The sequence below is a fragment of the Quercus suber genome, unplaced genomic scaffold, assembly GCF_002906115.3.
Source record: "Quercus suber isolate HL8 unplaced genomic scaffold, Cork oak 2.0 scaffold_71, whole genome shotgun sequence".
Lineage (NCBI taxonomy): Eukaryota > Viridiplantae > Streptophyta > Magnoliopsida > Fagales > Fagaceae > Quercus > Quercus suber.
The window spans coordinates 670,082-690,218 of NW_027069536.1; the positions used below are offsets into that span (position 1 = coordinate 670,082).

The window sequence follows — 20,137 nt, forward strand, 5'->3', positions numbered from 1 at the left end:
TTATTTATAGCATTACAAAAACAAGAAAGATAAAATTTATTTACAAAATTAGTTATAGCCGAATGCTACAACTTCCTTTAAAAAATTAATCTTACTGAATATTTTGAAAATCTAACTATTGGATTGCATATTCTTTACACTCTTAATACACATACCAAATTTTATACCAATCAGATATTTTTTACTATATGATCTATAAGCTTATATTTTATGCATAATTTTAAATTACAAAACTTGCAATTTAAACAATTTATTAATAACATAACTATTGTTTTTTTTTTAATTTTATAGAAATTTTGCAAGCACGAAAGATTTTAACAGAAATATAATCCAATGGTAAATTTGTCAAAATTTAATTGTAATAAAAAAATATTAAATAAGATTATAGTTTAAGATAACAACTAATTTTGTAGTTAAACTTTGTCCAAACAAGAAAAAGTAATGCTAGAAATATTTTTTACAATTTTTTTTTTTTTTTATAAACTGCTAATGTGGTGAGTAGTTATTAGTAAATGAAAAAGTGATGTTAATGGTGAGCCTATATAAAAACTAATAAGAAGTTAGCCTCATCAATTTGTAAAAATGTTATAATTTAAATAGTTTTTGGCTGTAGCGTTAACAAAAGATTATACGTAATAAACACTAAGTTATAGCCTAAGGTTACAACTAATTTTGTAACTAAATTTTGTCCAATCAAGAAAGAGTAATACTAAAGATACCCATTTTTTCACAAAATTTTTTACAAACTGCTAATATGATGAGTAATTATTGGTAAATAAAAAAGTTATGTTAATAATGAGTCTAGACGAATACCAATAATAAGTTAGTCATATTAATAATTTATAAAAATATTATAAAATAGTTTGTTGTTATAGCATTACTCAACAAAAAATTATGCTTAGTAAACACTAAGTTATACATTTCTCTCGGAGATTTTGAGAATGAAAAATATATTATTTATTTATTATTGTTATTTTTTTTTTTTAAACAAAAATGAGAGTTAACTAAGTTACGCTTAGCTGACGGGGAGACTCGAACCTATATAGACGAAATGCCCAACCTTACTGACAGAAGTTACAGAACCATCCGCAGTTGTCGTAAAATGTACTATTCGTTTAGTTAGTTTTCTCCCAAAATTGTTTAGTTGTCCCTTAAAATTCATTTGGGCTCAAATTTCAAATTGATTTAGAAAAAACCCAAATAAAAGGAAAAAAAAAAAAAAAAAAATCTGGCCCATATCTATCCAAACACAAATCACAAAACAACTTTTTAGTAAATTCCTAAATCAGCCATTTAGAAAAAAAGAAAAAAAAAACTGTAAAACACCTTCGTTTCAAGGACTCCTCTTCCATGTAAATCAGAAGAATTCCTAATAAAGAGAAAATCCTTACACGGTGGTCACCATTTTGAGTTCCAGCCCACCTCCGTTTAAATCAGTAATAGCAGTTTGTTCTGTCTCTCTCACTCTCTCTCTCTCTTTTTGCTAAGCTATCTCTCTCTCGCTCTCATCAATCAACTCTCTGGTTTTGTTTGTATATAAAACCGTGTGTGCATATGTGAAAGTGTGAAATTCCACAAAAAGAATTTGATAACTGTTTGGTTTGTACTTTACAGCTTGCTTGCACTTAAATGTTTTGATGATATTAATTTTTCTATTATTTTATTTTTTGTGTAAAGTGTTTTGTTAACCAAGTTGTGTTACATGTGTATATGTTTTGTAACCATTTATGTTTTACTTTTACAGCTGAATCTCTTCATGTTCTATTACTTTATTTTATATTAGGTTTTGATAATTGTAATATGTGTAACTATTATGTTGAGGTTTTGAGAGATAAAGATGAATTCAATTTACTTGTTTAATTTCGTTTAATTGCATACACTTCACTGTTAACACTTTCTTTTGTAAAAACTAAAAATTGCTATATAAGTAATTTATAAATTTTAATAGTTTATATTTCAAAATATGAGTAATTAAAGTGGAAATTTTTCACACTTAATGAATATTAATAAATAAAAAGTACTCTTAATCCTTTATCAAAAATGTTAAAACTTTTTGAACCCCTAAAAATGCTCAAAGATTTAAACCTTAAAACTTGGTTAGAGATTAGGACATGAATATATATATATATATATATGTACACACACAAGAATTTTGTTATAGTTAGTTTGGCCCCCCTAGAAAAATTTATTGGCTCCTCCACTGATACAAGCACAACAATTATTATGACACATACAATGAAGACTATCTCCCGACCAAAGACTAATGAATCTTTTTGTTAATTTTTATTTAATTATCACCTCAAATTCGTTTTGTTATTCAATTCAATTTTATTCCAGACTAATCATCTCAACATATATTGACAGGTTTTTAAAAAAGGAAAAAAAAAAAAAAAAAAATCTGGCCCATATCTATCCAAACACAAATCACAAAACAACTTTTTAGTAAATTCCTAAATCAGCCATTTAGAAAAAAAGAAAAAAAAAACTGTAAAACACCTTCGTTTCAAGGACTCCTCTTCCATGTAAATCAGAAGAATTCCTAATAAAGAGAAAATCCTTACACGGTGGTCACCATTTTGAGTTCCAGCCCACCTCCGTTTAAATCAGTAATAGCAGTTTGTTCTGTCTCTCTCACTCTCTCTCTCTCTTTTTGCTAAGCTATCTCTCTCTCGCTCTCATCAATCAACTCTCTGGTTTTGTTTGTATATAAAACCGTGTGTGCATATGTGAAAGTGTGAAATTCCACAAAAAGAATTTGATAACTGTTTGGTTTGTACTTTACAGCTTGCTTGCACTTAAATGTTTTGATGATATTAATTTTTCTATTATTTTATTTTTTGTGTAAAGTGTTTTGTTAACCAAGTTGTGTTACATGTGTATATGTTTTGTAACCATTTATGTTTTACTTTTACAGCTGAATCTCTTCATGTTCTATTACTTTATTTTATATTAGGTTTTGATAATTGTAATATGTGTAACTATTATGTTGAGGTTTTGAGAGATAATCAATTTACTTGTTTAATTTCGTTTGATTGCATACACTTCACTGTTAACACTTTCTTTTGTAAAAACTAAAAATTGCTATATAAGTAATTTATAAATTTTAATAGTTTATATTTCAAAATATGAGTAATTAAAGTGGAAATTTTTCACACTTAATGAATATTAATAAATAAAAAGTACTCTTAATCCTTTATCAAAAATGTTAAAACTTTTTGAACCCCTAAAAATGCTCAAAGATTTAAACCTTAAAACTTGGTTAGAGATTAGGACATGAATATATATATATATATATATGTACACACACAAGAATTTTGTTATAGTTAGTTTGGCCCCCCTAGAAAAATTTATTGGCTCCTCCACTGATACAAGCACAACAATTATTATGACACATACAATGAAGACTATCTCCCGACCAAAGACTAATGAATCTTTTTGTTAATTTTTATTTAATTATCACCTCAAATTCGTTTTGTTATTCAATTCAATTTTATTCCAGACTAATCATCTCAACATATATTGACAGGTTTTTAAATTTTTTTTTTTTTAAATTTGATCCAAACGAACAATATTCTAATTTGCATAACTCATCCTAATGCAGTACAATAAAAATAAAAAAAGAGTGGAATACACTTGAGCATGATCAAACCAACAATTGTCCCAAGGTAATCTCGCCAAACATCTCTGACAGAGGTGATCTTTGGATAGATAGCTCTCGGGAAATTTGCTGCATGGTGGGACGAGATTGAGGATTAGTTTCCAGGCATGCAAATGCAAACTTTGCAACAGACACTACTATCCTTGCGACTTGATTTCTAGGAGGTTCAAGTCGTTGATCCAACACATCCTTCAATAGTATACCATGGGCAGTTGAAGTTGTTGCTGATGATGACGATGATGATGAGAGAAGTGAGATGAGATCTCCTGGATGCTTTCCCATGATCACTTCCAACGTCACCACTCCAAAGCTATAAACATCGCATTTCTCATTCACCTCCATCGAATATGCAAGTTCTGCAAAACCAAAGAAATCAGCTCATCCATTTCGAGTATGGTTAGAAGGTAACCTCTAGTTGCTATATATGTTTATTGTAGGATTGCATTCCTTTAACTTCTTCATTTATAATGACGGTGGATAAGTTGAAAATAAAAAATTTATCTCAGCAACAGTTTTCCTCATCTTTTGGACTAAAATGGTGGTACCTATATTCCTGCACCATGCAAATCTAGGGAACAAAGCACCTACATTTAAACCCAACCATGGTCTTCTTTTTGCCAAAACAATTGTGATGCTGCTTTACATTTTTATTTTTTTTAAAAGGATCTGAGATTATTTCAATACGGGCTTTATCTCTGAACTTTTTATAAAGTTCATTGATCTTTTATCTAAATCATGTACATGTCTAATTTCAATCATGTACATGGCTTTATCTTTGAACTTTTTATAAATTCATAGGTTCTTTTACATTAATGAGATGATAAGCTCACTATACCTCCAAAAACAATGATTAGCAGTAAAACAAATGAAATGCGCATGGGCTGCTAGGAGATCAGCCATGCCAATAGAAAAAACTACCTGGAGCAGCATATCCAAACGTGCCAGTAAATAAAGACCAATTGGATGAGTCTGGTTTCAAAACTTTAGCTGTGCCAAAATCTGAGATGTGAGCATTGTGTTCTAAGTCCAACAAGATGTTCTTGCATGATATGTCTCGATGAACTATTGGAGGTGAGCAGTCATGGTGCATATAGGATAAACCTTCAGCCACACCTTTAACAATGTTTATCCTCTTAATCCATCCAAATTCTGTTGCCTCTTCCTTGTTGGTAAGTTTCTTTTGCAAGCTTCCCCCTTCCAAGAACTCATAAAGCAAAAATGAGTGTCGCAAATGTGAACAAAACCCATAAAGCCTTACAATGTTGCAATGTCGAATTTCTGTCAATGCACGAATCTCATTCTCAAAACTATCTAGATTGGCAATTCCTTCATCCTCTAATGGGTGAAATTTCTTCACTGCAATTACCTGACCTGTTGGCAGTTCAGCTTTATAAACACTTCCATACCCTCCTACTCCAATACAATATTTGGGGTCAAACTCTTCTGTTGCATCAATGATGTTTTCATACACCATTTTCCCATCATAGCTCCAAATGGTGAACATATTATCATTCCGTGCTTCTCTTGGACTGTTCTGATTGTTCCTCACCCTTCGGCAGTTGAGAAGAACATAAAGAAACCCAACTACACTGAAAATAAGAAGCAGGGCACCAAAAGAAGGGACTAAAATCAAAACCACAACTTTTCTACTCTCTTTGCCATTAGGGCCGTTACTGATTGTTGAGGGGCAAGCATTCAAACCTGTAGCGTTTCCACACAGGTCTTTATTATTAATGAACCCGTCAATTGGAGCCTCAAGGAATGGTTTGCTGTTGGGGAGAGGGCCCTCCAACTGATTGTAAGACATATCAATATTTGTCAAACTTGACAAATCAGCAAAAGTCGATGAGATGGAACCGGAGAGCTCATTATGAGAAAGATTCAATGTTTCCAAGTTTTCCAAATTTCCAAGCTGTGGTGGTATCTCTCCCATAAGTAAATTCTGACTGAGATCAAGATTTTGAAGAGAGTATATGTTGCCAATTTCATAGGGAATACTCTCTCTAAATCTATTTTTGCTCAAATTTAAGTGCTGTAACTTGGAGCATGCCTCTAACTGCCCAGGAATTGATCCAGTTAGATTGTTTGCAGCCAGATTAAGAATTCTTAAATTGGACAGATTTCCAATTTCTGGTGGTACTCTACCTAGAAGTTCATTATTAGCTAGTGTAAGGTTGAACAATAATGTTAGCCTTTCCAACTCCCTTGGAATCTCTCCAGCTATATGATTAGAGGAGAGATCAAGTAGATGTAGCTGAATCATTCCCCCAAGCTGAGGAAGTATTACACCTGAAATTCTATTGTTGGAGATTTTCAGGCTCTGTAAATTTTGGCACTGACCCCACTTCGAAGAAAGTTCTCCATAGAAATTGTTATAACTCAAGTCAATGTAGTTCAAATTGGGATATACCCCAAACTGTTCTGATATATTTCCTGTCAGCTGGTTTCTTTCAAGCCTTAATCTATACAAGCTGGAGCAGTTTCTTAAGCTTATAGGGATGGGGCCTGTCAAATAATTGTCATGTGCTGTGAATAATTCAAGTGATCCACCAATGCATATATGTTGTGGAAGAGAACCAGACAACATGTTGCTACTAAACACCAAGTACTTCAAATATGTAAGATTATTCATTTCTACAGGAATGGAGCCATTCAGTTTATTCATGAACAATCCTAGATGGGTGAGAAATTTGAGGTTTCCAAATTCTCGTGGGATGGGTCCGGATAATTGATTTCCCATAAGGCGCAACTTGGTGAGAATGGTCAAGTTTCCTATAGCGGAAGGAATGGATCCATAAAAGCTATTGCTAAAAAGGAATAGAACAGTTAAGTTTGCCAAGTTTCCTATAGATGTAGGGATTGATCCTGTTAGATTGTTTATTGACAAATCAAGCCTGCTTAGAGATTTTAGCATTCCTATCTCTTGGGGGATTGTTCCAGAAAGTTCATTGTTATTAAGTAAAAGAGTGGATAAATTTCCTAAACTTCCTATTGAAGCAGGTACTGAACCCGTTAAATTGTTCTTAAACAAAGCTAGCTCATTGAGGGAGCTCAATATTCCTATTTCATAGGGAATGGATTCATTAATATTGTTTTCAAATAAGTAAACTATTCGTAGAGTTCTCATTAGGCCTATTTCAGATGGTATTCTTCCGAATAGTTGATTGCAAGACAAATCAAGGTAGATGAGCTTAGAAAGGTTACCTAAGAATGAAGGAATAGTTCCATATAGTGAGTTGTTGCTGAGATTAAGACCTAAGAGATTGGGGAAGAACGAGAAGCTGAAAGCGTGGAGAGTACCTTTTAAACCAGAACCTGTGAGGTTTATATGTATGACACTTCTAAACTCATTGCAAGAAATTCCACTCCAATTGCAAGGGCTGTTTCCAACCCGTGAAGAAAAGAGAGACTGGTTTTGGTCGTCAAGGCTTGCTTGCCACTTTAGAAGCGCCTCTACTTCTTGTCCGTCTGTTGTTGCTGCTGGAGATGGAAGTAACAAAGCAGAAAATGATGCAAAGATGAGGAGGATGATGTATTTGAACATGATTAGTAAAGCAGCTATATAATTGGAGAGCTATTTGTGTAGCAAAGATGCTGGGAACTTAAGTTGTGAAAATTTATTTGTGGCCATAACTTCAGAGGAAGAGGGACGAATTAGAGAAGAGAATGAAAGGCTCGAAGTACTCATTTGTCATGGGCTCCATTTCTCAGAGATTAGCTCAAAAGATTCCTTCTACATTATCTTTTTGTTTTCTTCTATTTTGCTTTATGTTTTTCCCATTCTTTGTCGCCTATTAACTGAGCTTGGGAAAGAAAATAGGTCCATGTTTATCAGGTGAACATAATATTGAAAACGAATATACCATCTTCTTGATTTAAATCACCCCACGGAAACTTTTTTGTGTTATATTTTTTTGTTTCAACCAATCAAGAATCAATGCACCGAGTTTCCCTTCAAAGTCAGAAGTCAAACCTGGTGGCCTATGATATCCTAGATTCAGCAGTACCTCCCTAGATGTATGAATTGGAACAACCATGAGCTTGACTTTCTATCGAAAAGGTGTATAATTTTCCAAGGTTTCAAACATCTTAGGCCCCACGTTTTCCACTTTTCCTAGGTAAGGTTGGTTTTCAATTATCATTTTGCGAATCAAACTAAGACAAGAACATAAATATGGATCATCTTGCAAGCAGTATTTCACCAGTGCACGCATATCTTGCACATGCCAATTGAACATAATATATCATGAAATCCACGCTCAACAATGTGCCGTAAAGTGAAACAGACAGATAATTTTTCTATCTTTCTTGCAATCACATTCAAGCATTGTCTTAAAAACTCATTTTAAATGAGGCTTACGCCAAACAAAGGATAGTAATATTAAAATATATAGTTATGCAAGCTTTGTCTTCCACATTTATTCACAAATCACAACAAAATCAATTCCTTATTAAAAGATTCATATTTTAGGTACATCATTGCCAAAGTTCCTGATAACAAATGACGGAAAGTTTGGTTCAAGCATTTCTTCAAACAATATGAGGAGAATTAAGAAAACAAAAAATCGAAATTTCATGACCCATTATCGAAATAACGCAAATTCTCTTACAACCCGCCTAACACTTCCGTGCCTCGATCACCTCAGATTCTACAACTTGCCAGCACTGGACATCAAAACAGAGGAGTTACCTCCTTTCATATATAGTATGCTACTATTTCAACACCATGATTTTTGAATGCCAATTATGGCATACAACTAGAATAACCATGACAACCATTATTACCATCCTATCAGTGGAACGTGTATACATGTTGGTTCAATCTATTCTAGTCAAGTTTCTATGTGACATTAACAAATCGGTGAATTACAAAAACTTGAGTCATAATGAAAATAAGACAAAATTAACAAGATAAAATGTTTAAATTTCCCATTACGAAATAATTGACATTGGGTTTGTGGTTCTTTGCAGGTAGTGTGGACAACATATGGAACCCATTATAATGATGATTTTCAAGATCCTCTCAGTTTCAATCCAAGTAGATTTGAAGAGCCCATACCACTATATATTTTTCTTCCCTTCGGAGGAGGCCCAAGAGCCGTAACTTGCCAAATTGGATATACTCCGTTTATATTAACAAGCATGGTTATCGGAAGATCAAAACTTTCATAAAATTTAGGTTGGGCTACTTCTAATCAATTCAATAAGCAGTTACTAAGCAAAGTACAACTACAAAATAACCTAACATTTGTAGTTGTAGATTGGGGTTATAAACCCGGTTTAAAACACTAGTATTATTATTTTCGTATGTGTTCTAATAAGTATTACTGTTTACTAAAAAAAAATACAAGCAACAATGCCAAGTCTATAATCTAAAAAGTATGCTATTGAATTTTTCGTTTTCCGTCCCAGCGTGTGAATTAAATTAAATAATGTTTAAGTAATGATGAAATTAAAGAATTTACATAAGCACCAAGAAAAAATGTTCACAACAACATGGCAAATTTATGCGGACAAGATTGATCCATACCTATAATAAATTAGATATTACAACACCCAATTTTATGCCTAAAAATTGAGCTCATAATAAGTTGGGAAAATATAAAAATGAGAATCCAATGAAGTAGTAATATTTGCCTTAACTCTATGTTGTGTAGTAGCCACCAATTTATCATTCTTGTGTATGTCTTGGATAGGAAAAAAAAGGTCTCTCTCTCTCTCTCTCTCTCTGCATTGGACTCTCTTGCAGCTTGCACTGCTCACATAACACCATAACAGAGATGACAATTTTGCCCTGCCCCGCTTGACTTGTCCCTCCCTGCTTCTCCCCGTGATTGTTTTCCCTACCTTGTAAAGGTGGTGGGGCGGCGATGGTGTGAGATTTTAGCCTTGCACCATGGGGCAGTGTAGGAATGGGTTTAGACTTTTTAGACCCGCCTTGCCTCGCCCCACCCTGCCCCTCCCCTCCCCGTCCTCTCTATGCATTGATAAAGGTTACAATTATAAGTTTTTCATATCCCAAAATCCTATTATTTAAACAAACATATCAATATTAGCTTATTTATTTCTACCCAATGTCTTTATCTACCTCTATTTTGTTATTTATTATACTATGAGATTTTTGTAGTAATATTGTCTTGTTAAACACTTATATAATATTATTTAGTTTTTGCTAAAAATTAGTTTGATTCGATGTGATAAATTTAGTTGTAATTTTAAGTATATTTTTATTAATGAAACAGGTCTTATTAAAAAAATTGTAATAGTTGTGGGGCAAATTAACAAATACTAGAGTTTATAGGGTGAGGCGGGGCTTCACGGGACTCTAAAGAGCGGGGATTGGACAAGAAAATTTTCTCCGTCATGCAGGACAAGGCGAGGATGGGGCAAGACTATACCATGCAGAGCAAGAGTGAAGACCCTATCCTTCGGCCTCGCCTCACCCAATTGCCATCCCTACACCACACATACCACAACTTTATATAAAGAAAAAGTTGCCGCTTTATGTCCATCCTATTTCTAATAGAATAGGATGTTTTTATTGGAATGTGGGAAACCATAAAGACCTTGATAGAGGCTTGGATACAAAAACATTACAGTAATTATGGTTGCACAACTAAGAGCATTTCCAACAGGCTAGCCTTCTTTAAATTTTGGAGAGCAAAAGCCACTGCTCACGCAAAATCACCCCTCCAACGGACTCGGCATCTCCATTTTTTTTTTTTTATAGATTTGTTACAATAGCTCTCCAGGCATGGAGAGCACTGTAGTAACTCTAAACAATATTCTCCCTTAAAATAATACCCGGTTGAATAAAAAATGACTTTTTTCTCTTTCCTCCCTTTCTCTTTCTTCCACACTCTCTTTCTCTCTTCTTTATCTCAACGGCTACAAAACGCAGAATACAATCCAAACACGAAAACAATTTTTCTCATAAACCAAATGAAATCAGGGAAAAAAAAAAGAAAAAAGAAAAGAGAGAGACCTATTCATGGGCAAAAGAATTAATTCAATCTCAATAATCACAACCAATTAAATTTTTTAATTTTCACTCTATAATCACAATGGTAACAATAGAACTATTCTTGATCTTTTCTCTCAAACATCTCTAAACTCAGTCTCAATCAAAATACAAACTCAAATCACAATTTTAAATCTAATCAAGTTAGAAAAAAAAATGCAAAACTGACCCATCTGAGCCTTGGTGGGGAGGAGGATATGCGGTGGTGGGAGAAGGACAAGCGAACGATCTTCATGTGTGAGAGAGAGCTCCAGCCGAAGTGCTGCTAGAGAAGAAAAGAAAAAAAGAAAAGTGCTCCTAGAGCTCCAGAGAAAGTGCTAGAGAAGACAGAGATAAGGGAAAGGTGTGGAGGAGAAAAAAAGAGGAAAAAAGAAAAGAAAAGAAATGTGTGGATGAAAAAAAGTGATAAGGAAAAAATAAAATAAAGTATAAGAAATTAAAATTGAGAAATGCTACAACAATATTTTCATAATATTTTCACAATAAAACTTAAGTGGTGAGTTATTACTAACTAATACTGATGAAAAAAAAAATTAAGTGATGTGTTCGAATTATAATTAGTAATAACTTACCACATATAATTTATTGTGAAAATATTGTAAAATGTTAATAATGTAGCATTTCTCATTAAAATTAGATGAATGAAAGAAGATTGAAAAAGAAATATTAAAGAAAGAATGAAGAAATAATATTTAAATGGAATAAAGAAAATAATAGAGAGTCTGTTGGAAAGTGTATTTGAAAAAGTAGGTAGGCAAAAGGTAAAATAAACTGTTCACTCTTCAAACAATACAAAAATTTGGAAACCTGCTGGAAATGCTCTAACAATGGTGCACAACTAACATTATTACTCAAAAAATTTACATAATAATGTACATTTGAAGTACACAATTTTTCGAAAATGCTTCAAACTTTCACACGTTCAACGTACAAAATTGTTCTAAAACAATAGCAAATTCAATGAACATTATGATTCAAATAATTTACATAACTTTGTATGTTGCACTTGCTATTTGGATGGTGATCTCCTCTCAATAGTAGATATGTTTGATGGGTGTGAAGGTGTATAAGGCTAGAAAGAATACTCACTCAATCAGGTTTTGGAATTCTCAAAATTTGCTAAATAAATATAGGTTTTATTGTCGTTCTTATATTGAATACAATTAAGGGTTGGTTGACTGCTAGAATAGACGGGAAAACTTGATATAGAAAGTTTTTGCAAATCTCGCTCAAGCAACATTGCTCTATATGTTACTGAATTTCAAATCACGATAAACTTGCTTGTCTTTTCACCTGTTGCGATAAAATTTGCTTGACCAAGTTCGTCAATGTAGCACTTTGAACTTCTTCTTTCATCTCTTCATCCCCAAAGACTCGATCCAATTACAACTTAAAAAAAAATGAACACAAAAAAATATTGCAATTACATTAGAAACATTGACACAAAATTTTCCCAACTTAAATAAAATGAACACAAAAAAGGATTGCAATTACATTAGAAGACACAAAAATTTCCAACAAGCACTATTATTTAACTTTAATAGATTCCAACACCCCCCCCCCCCCCAAGAGAGAGAGAGAGAGAGAGAGAGAGAGAGAAAAGATCCACATAATTACTACATTAAGCATTGTTAAATCGCAAACTCCAGGTAAGCATGTCAACCACCTCTAATGTAGGTGCTTTTTCAATAGATAGCTTCTTGGAAACCTCTTGCATGGTTGGCCTAGATTTTGGATTGGTTGCCAAGCATGCCAATGCAAGCTTTGCAATCAAGACCAATTTGAATGCGACTTGATTTCTAGGAGGTTTGAGACGTTGGTCTAAAATATCCTTCACTTGTATATCGTGGGTGGTTGAAGTTGTTGCTGATGATGACAATGATGATGAAAGATATGAAATGAGGTCTCCTGGATGATTTCCCATGATCACTTCTAATGTTAACACTCCAAAGCTATAAACATCACATTTCTCATTTACTTCCATTGTGTATGCAAGCTCTGCAAAATAGAAGAATCTAACTTATCCAGCATTTGGTATGATACCATGTGAATCTCAAGTGTAGCTCTTTGTACATACCCATGTAAACATTTATTTTTAATTGCAACTATCCACCATAAATTAAAACAGTATTTGTAATGTGTACCCTAAAAATCATAATATTTCATTCAACATCTTGGTTCAAGAATAGTTTGCGATTTTCCCCCACCATCGAATTAGAGTCCAAGTTAGTGGCGTAAACTGATGGTCTCATTGTATAGGGTGCACATTTCTAATGCTATCAAAGTTTGGTGTGGAAAGTACATTCTAATGTTGAAACGGTGTTAATTGTAAAATTATGAAATTTAGGATGCATATGTTCATATAATTTATGTGGATCCTTTATAGTTATTTTTTATTTTGATACAAGATAAAAATTTTACTATAACCTAATCTAAGTATATGTGTGTCAAACTTCCTCTTGGAAACTTGAATCCCGGCCCTTGCCCTTCCCCCCTCACTCACGCCTCACAAGTATTTATACTTGTGGAGTGACCATCGCACCAAGAGTGTGTGGTGGTGGATGCTTATAGTTGTAATTATCCCTTATTTTTATTTTTATATTTTCCTTTTGGGCTAACACGCCCATTTTACTTCATTATAATTAGTTATAAAGTTTAGACAAACAATGTATATTGTCCATGCCTTTTTTTAATTTTATATTTAGAGTGTTAGAGATATTCGTATGCGTTAATTCTTTTATCTTTTTCCATTAAAACAATAGATGTAAATATGTATTCAGCAAAAAAAAAAAAAAAAAAGATGTAAATATGTAATGATGTCTAAAAAGTTGGAACATGTTCTTTCGTTACTGTTTAGCAAAAAAAAAAAAAAAAAAAAATATATATATATATATATATATATATATATATATATTTAAATTTCACTTATTAAGCCCTTCATCATTTTTTTTCCCCAAACGGATAAATACTCCTTTATGGTACTATGTTTAAATAAGCTGTTTCCACCACACCCCCCACCCATCCCCCAAACAAAAAAAAAAAGCATATATAACCCATTTATTCCAAGGGCAATTTAGTCATAACATTCAAAAAATATAGAGGAAAAAAAACTTTCCCTCTTTATATTTGGAGTTCTCATTTCTCTCATTTATGTTTGAAACCAATCAATTTTTCCCTCTATGTTTCAAAAATGAGCAAATACCTCCAGTTAGTTACTCTCTCTATTAAATCTGATAGAATCTTTTGATTTATAGAATACTCTATTGAAGTGCAAAGTCGAAAATACCCTCAATTAAATAAAAATAAAATACCAAAAATACCTCCAATGCTCTTTCTCTCTCTCTCTCTCTCTCTCTCTCTCTCTCTCTCTCTCTTAATGTTTAGGTGGATTTTTATTTTTTATTGCATTTTCACTTTAGGTTGATAAATTTCTGTGTTTTTAAGAACTCTAATTTATGTTGATACGATTTAGTTGTGTGTTTTAAGTTATTATTATTATTATTATTTTGCTCTTTGATTGTTAAATTTTATCTAATTATATTATAAAAAATCAAAGATAGTAGATAAAAATAAAATAGTATTCCATTACATAGCATAATTTGGATAATTTATTATTTATTGTTATATTTTTTAATTTTTTTTTCTTCTCTTCTATTTTACTCAATATTGAAATTCAACCACATCCTCCTCATCATTAAATTATTTATATTTTCTCTCTCTTTTTGTTTTAAAAAATAAAAAATGTAATATTTTACTTAAATTCAAATAAAAGAAAATTGTGCTCATCAAATTGTACTCATTTTTTTTTTAACATTTACACTTTCTCCAACTTTTCTCTTTTTCTTTACCTTCTCATCTCCCCCAAAATTCTACTTGATATCACTCTTCCTCTTTCCTTTTATCTTCCTTTACTTTGTTTTTTATTTCTTTTTGTTTTTTTTTATTTATTTATTATCATCCTTTTAGTATAAATTTGTCATTCACTATTCCATTCTTTACATAATTTTCTCTCACAAAAAGTGGTTATTTCCCACTCTTTCTCCCTCAATTTTAGGTGGATTTTTATTTAATTTTTCCTGCATCTCTATTTTAGCTTGATAAAGTTTTGTATTCCTTAGAACTCTATTTTGGTTGATGGGATTTAATTTTGTGTTTTAAGTTTTTATTTTTTTTAATGACTTTGATTGTTAAATATTAGCATATTGTATTATAAATAATTAAAAATAGTCTATAAGAACTGTAGGGTTACGTTTTGCAGCCCAAGCCCAAGGTGTATGGGATCTTAGCCTAGTGAGCCCAATACAATAAATTTGTAGAGAGTGGGTTGGAGAACTAGACCCTAATGAACTTGACAATGGCTAGTATGGATTTAAAAGATGATCAAGCAAGAACAAGAAAAATAGAGCAAAACCAACTCACTATTCGAGGAGGTATTTTTTGTTATATAAATCGATAACGGTTCGGTGTAAGTCCAATTTTGATTGCTACAGTATTCTTTCTCTATTTTTTCGATCCCCTCCTCATGGAAGGTCTTTTGCATTGTATATCTCCCTTTGGACCATTTTGACCCTACAACTTGTTGATCACTTGTGCCCTTACTCAAGTGTCTGTCCCATCAAATACCTTATCTAACTTTCTATGAGTTGTGGTAGCCAAGGTAGCACTGTTCAGGGGTCTTCTTCACATAAATGGAGCCTGAAAAGTAGCTGCAGTGCATTCAATGTGGTCGTAGTAGCTTTCCTTTAGATTCCTCTGAGTTCCCATCCTTTTTGTACTTTCATATCACCCATCTCTATCAGTAGATCGTCCTGGAAGGTTACTTTGAATGATAAGGCACATATTCGATCCTTGCTTCGCTCATCTGAGGAGATAATCCTTTTCAGACCAACTTTCTCAGCCCTTCCGCTTGTATTTTACTTGTGGGGTTCTGAGCTTGGCACTTTCACCACTGTTTATATCTCCTCGAACAAACAAGGTCCTCAGAAAAAGCCCAAGGCCCAATATATGATTTTGGGCCCTTATCCCTACAAGAATGTACTATTATTATATTACATAAAATTATTTGGATTGTTAGAAATAAAGTCTTATTGGAATGTGTAAACTTTGGAGAATGAAAAGGTTAGTAGGGATGTGTAAATGGTGAAATGTATTAAGCCTATAGGGGAGATCTATATCCATAAGTGTACTTATTACTACAACCTTATCCCATAAACTCTACAAGCATTCTAAGGTCCTATATATATGTGAGATTACTTTACTGTTATTATACACATCTAAGAGAGATCAAAAGAATTGTGGATGACCACTTGAATATAAGAGTTTATCAATACATATTTCTTGTTTCTTTTACTTTGTTTTATATACATTTCCATCATTAATTCTAAGATGACTAGTGAAGATTTTTGTCTAGCAGATAATGTAACAACTCATACGATCCTTAAAGATAAGAAATATTTTCAAGCCAATTTCAATACCATATGAAGTTCATTGAACTTAATTGAAGGCTCTGGAAGAGCGATTATCATGTTGCCAAATGGCACAAAACTTTGTATTGATGATGCTTTATATTCTTATAAATCAAGCAGAAATTTACTCAGCTTTAAGGATATACATTATAATGGTTATCATATTGAAACCAATAACGAAGGCAGTTAATTATTTTTTTATATTACTTCAATAGTATCTGGCCAGAAACTCGTATTAGAAAAACTGTCTTTTTTCTCTTTTGTGTTATATTATACTATAATGAGAACAATTGAAACAAATGTTACAATATACCAGAAGTGTTCGGACCCAAATGTTTTTATGCTTTGGCATGATCGTCTTGGACATTTCGGATCAATAATGATGTGTTGAATTATTGAAAACTCACACGGACATCCCTTAAAGAACCAGAAAATTCTTTTAACTAGTGATTATCCATGTAGTGCATGTTCTCAAGGTAAATTAATTACCAAACCATCACATTCAAAGATTGTTGTTGAGTGTCCATCTTTCTTAGAAAGAATTCAGGGTGATATATGTGGACCAATACACCTACCTTGTGGTCCATTCAAGTATTTTATGGTTTTAATTGATGCATCAACCAGATGGTCACATGTTTGTTTACTCTCTACTAGAAATGTTGCATTTGCTAGGCTTCTTGCTCAAATAATTAGGTTACAAGCACAATTTCCTGATTATCCAATTAGGAAAATTCGTTTAGATAATGCTGGTGAATTCACATCTCAAGCTTTTAATGACTACTGCATGTCAATTGAAATTGATGTTGAGCATCCTATTACCCATACACATACTCAAAATGGTTTAGCTGAATCACTTATCAAGAGACTTCAAATTATTGTTCGACCTTTGCTTATGAAATCAAAATTACCAGTTTCTGCTTAGGGTCATGCTATTTTACATGCTGCATCATTAGTTCGTATTAGGCCAATTGCTTATCATAAATTTTCACCATTGCAACTTATACTTGGCCAACAACCAAATATTTTTCACTTACGTACATTTGGTTGTGCTGTATATGTACCTATTGCACCCCCACAACATACTAAGATGGGTCCTCAATGTAGACTTGGAATTTATACGGGTTTTGATTCCCCATCTATCATTAGATATCTTGAACCTCAAACTGGTGATGTTTTTAAGGCATGTTTTGAGAATTGTCATTTTAATGAAACAATCTTCCCACCATTAGGGGGAGAAAAGTCGTTGCCTGAAGCACGACATGAGATTACTTGGAATGTTTCGACGTTATCTCATTTTAATCTTCGTACAAATCAATGTGAACTGGAAGTTCAAAGGATTATTCACTTGCAAGGAATTGTAAATCAATTACCGGATGTATTCACCGACAATAAGAAAATAGTGAAATCTCACATTCCAGCTACTAATACTCCGACGTGGATTGAAGTCCCTATAGGACAATTAGTTAATACAGCAGCAAATGAATCAAAGCCACAAATGAATTAAAGCCGCAAATGAATCAAAGCCACACTTGAAGCGTGGAAGACCTATCGGTGTTAAAGATAAAATTCCCCGGAAGAGAAAAGTACAAGAAAAACAAGTTGCAGCCAATAAAGAGGCTATACCCAAGAAACAAGTCACATAAATAATTGATCTATCCAAAACTTATGCACAAAAATCTCCTGAAAATAAACCTTTTGAAGAGTTATCCCCTGAAGAGGATCAAGTACCTAAAAATAACGAGATCTCGATACATTATGAACATACAGGAGAAATATGGGATAAAAATAAAATTGTTGTCGACAACATATTTTCATATAAAGTTGTCCTTGATATTACTAGAAGTAATGATAATGAATATGAATCACGAACCGTTGATGAATGTCAATGTAGAAATGATTGGCCAATGTGGAAAGAGGCAATTCAAGTAGAATTAAATTCATTAAGTAAACGTAAAGTTTTTGGACCTGTAGTCCGAACACCTAAAGGTGTAATGCCTGTTGGATACAAATGGGTATTTGTACGCAAACGAAATGAGAAAAATGAAATTATAAGGTACAAAGCACGACTTGTAGCACAAGGTTTCTTGCAGATACCTGGTATTGATTATGAAGAAATATATGCTCCTGTAATGGACGCAATTACATTCAGATTTTTGATTAGCTTGGTAGCAAAAGAAAATTTGAATATGCGATTAATGGATGTTGTTACAGCATATCTGTATGGATTATTAGATAATGATATCTACATGAAAATTCCTAAAGGATATAAAATGCCTAAAACATATAATCCTACATTCCAAAGTATGTATTTTATCAAGTTACAAAGATCCTTATATGGATTAAAGCAATCCAGACGCATGTGGTATAATCACCTCAATGAATATCTTTGGAAGAAGGATTTGAGAATAATCCAATTTGTCCATGTGTTTTTATCAAAAAATCAGAATCCGGATTTGCTATTGTTGCAATATATTTTGATGATTTAAATCTTATAAGGACTCCAGAAGAGTTAACAAAAACAACAAATTGTTTAAAGAATGAATTTAAGATGAAAGATCTTGGTAAGAAAAAATTGTCTTGGCCTACAAATTAAACATCTTCCAAATGGAATTCTTGTTCATCAATCAACGTACACAGAAAAAGTTCTAAAGCAATTTTATATAGATAAAGTTCATCCTTTGAGCATTCCAATGGTGGGTTGGTCAGTTGATGTCAAGAAAGATCCGTTTAGATCACAAGAAGATGATGAAGAAACTCTTGGTCTTGAAGTACCATATCTTAGTGCAATTGGTGCTTTGACGTATCTTGCAAATTACACATGACTTGATATAGCATTTGCAATTACTTTACTAGCAAAGTATAGTTCTACACCAACTCGAAGACATTGGAATGAAATTAAGCATATTTTAGATTATCTTCGTGATTTGGGATTATTTTATCCAAATGGATCAAAACCACAATTAGTTGGATATGCTGATGCAGGTTACCTTTCTAATCCACACAAAGGCCGATCACAAATAGGATATTTATTTACTTATGGAAATACTAATATTTCATGGAGATCTGTTAAGCAAATAATTTCTTCTACTTCTTCAAATCATGCAGAGATTATCACAATTCATAAAGCGAGTCGTGAGTGTGTTTGGTTGAGATAAATTAGGGGAGGCTATATCAAGGGTGATAGAAACAAGCATATTGCACCAAAATTTTTTTATACACATGAGCTCTAGAAGAGTGGCGACATTGATGTCAAGCAGATACAATTATGTGATAATTTGGCCAATATGTTCACTAAGCCATTACCAATTGCGAATTTTAAGAAGATGGTGCACAACATTGGTATGCGTTGACTTAAGGATATTTTTACCATGAACAATGGAAATTCTATGTACTCATGAGGGGGAGTAAATTTTCTAAAGGATGTGTGCTGATTGTACTTTTTTTCCTTCACTAAGGTTTTTTTCCCACTGGGTTGTCCTTTGCAAGGTTTTAATGAGGTAATCCTAAGGCACTATAAGTTATACAAAAATATTGTACTCTTTTTCCTTAGCTAAAATTTTTTTCTCACAGGGTTTTTATTTGGCAAGGTTTTAACAAGACATATTCTTAGAAAGTGGTCATCCAAGGGGGAGTGTTAGAAATAAAGTCTTATTGGAATGTGTAAACTTTGGAGAATGAAAAGGTTAGTAGGGATGTGTAAAGGGTGAAATGTATTAAGCCTATAGGGGAGATGTATATCTATAAGTGTACTTATTATTACAACTTTATCTCATAAACTCTACAAGCATTCTAAGGTCCTATATATATGTGAGATTACTTTACTGTTATTATACACATCTAAGAGAAATCAAAAGAATTGTGGATGACCACTTGAATATAAGAGTTTATCAATATATATTTCTTGTTCCTTTTACTTTGTTTTATATACATTTCCATCATTTTACAACATGGATAAGTTAGTGTTTATTGTTATGTATTTTTTTTTTCTCATAT

General features: G+C 32.6%; 2 protein-coding genes across 5 annotated transcripts in view; both read right to left on the reverse strand.

The window, feature by feature from the left end:
• LOC111997175 (MDIS1-interacting receptor like kinase 2-like) overlaps positions 1–20,137 on the reverse strand; it is a 90,931-nt gene that overhangs the window by 57,439 nt on the left and 13,355 nt on the right. The gene's annotated exons all lie outside the window — the stretch shown is intronic.
• Positions 3,520–11,055, reverse strand: LOC111990121 (MDIS1-interacting receptor like kinase 2). 4 transcript variants are annotated; one of them, XM_024021911.2, is made up of 4 exons: positions 10,849–11,053; positions 6,863–8,323; positions 4,577–6,163; positions 3,520–4,014 (listed from the first exon to the last, which is right to left on the reverse strand). In XM_024021911.2, exons 2-4 carry the CDS (start codon positions 7,200–7,202, stop codon positions 3,644–3,646), a joined length of 2,298 nt encoding a protein of 765 aa, XP_023877679.2. In that variant the 5' UTR covers positions 7,203–8,323; positions 10,849–11,053; the 3' UTR covers positions 3,520–3,643. The 4 variants fall into 4 exon arrangements, with proteins under 4 accessions (XP_023877679.2, XP_023877680.2, XP_023877678.2 ...); XM_024021912.2 differs by having other exon boundaries at positions 6,959–8,323; positions 10,849–11,052; XM_024021910.2 differs by having other exon boundaries at positions 4,577–8,323; positions 10,849–11,055.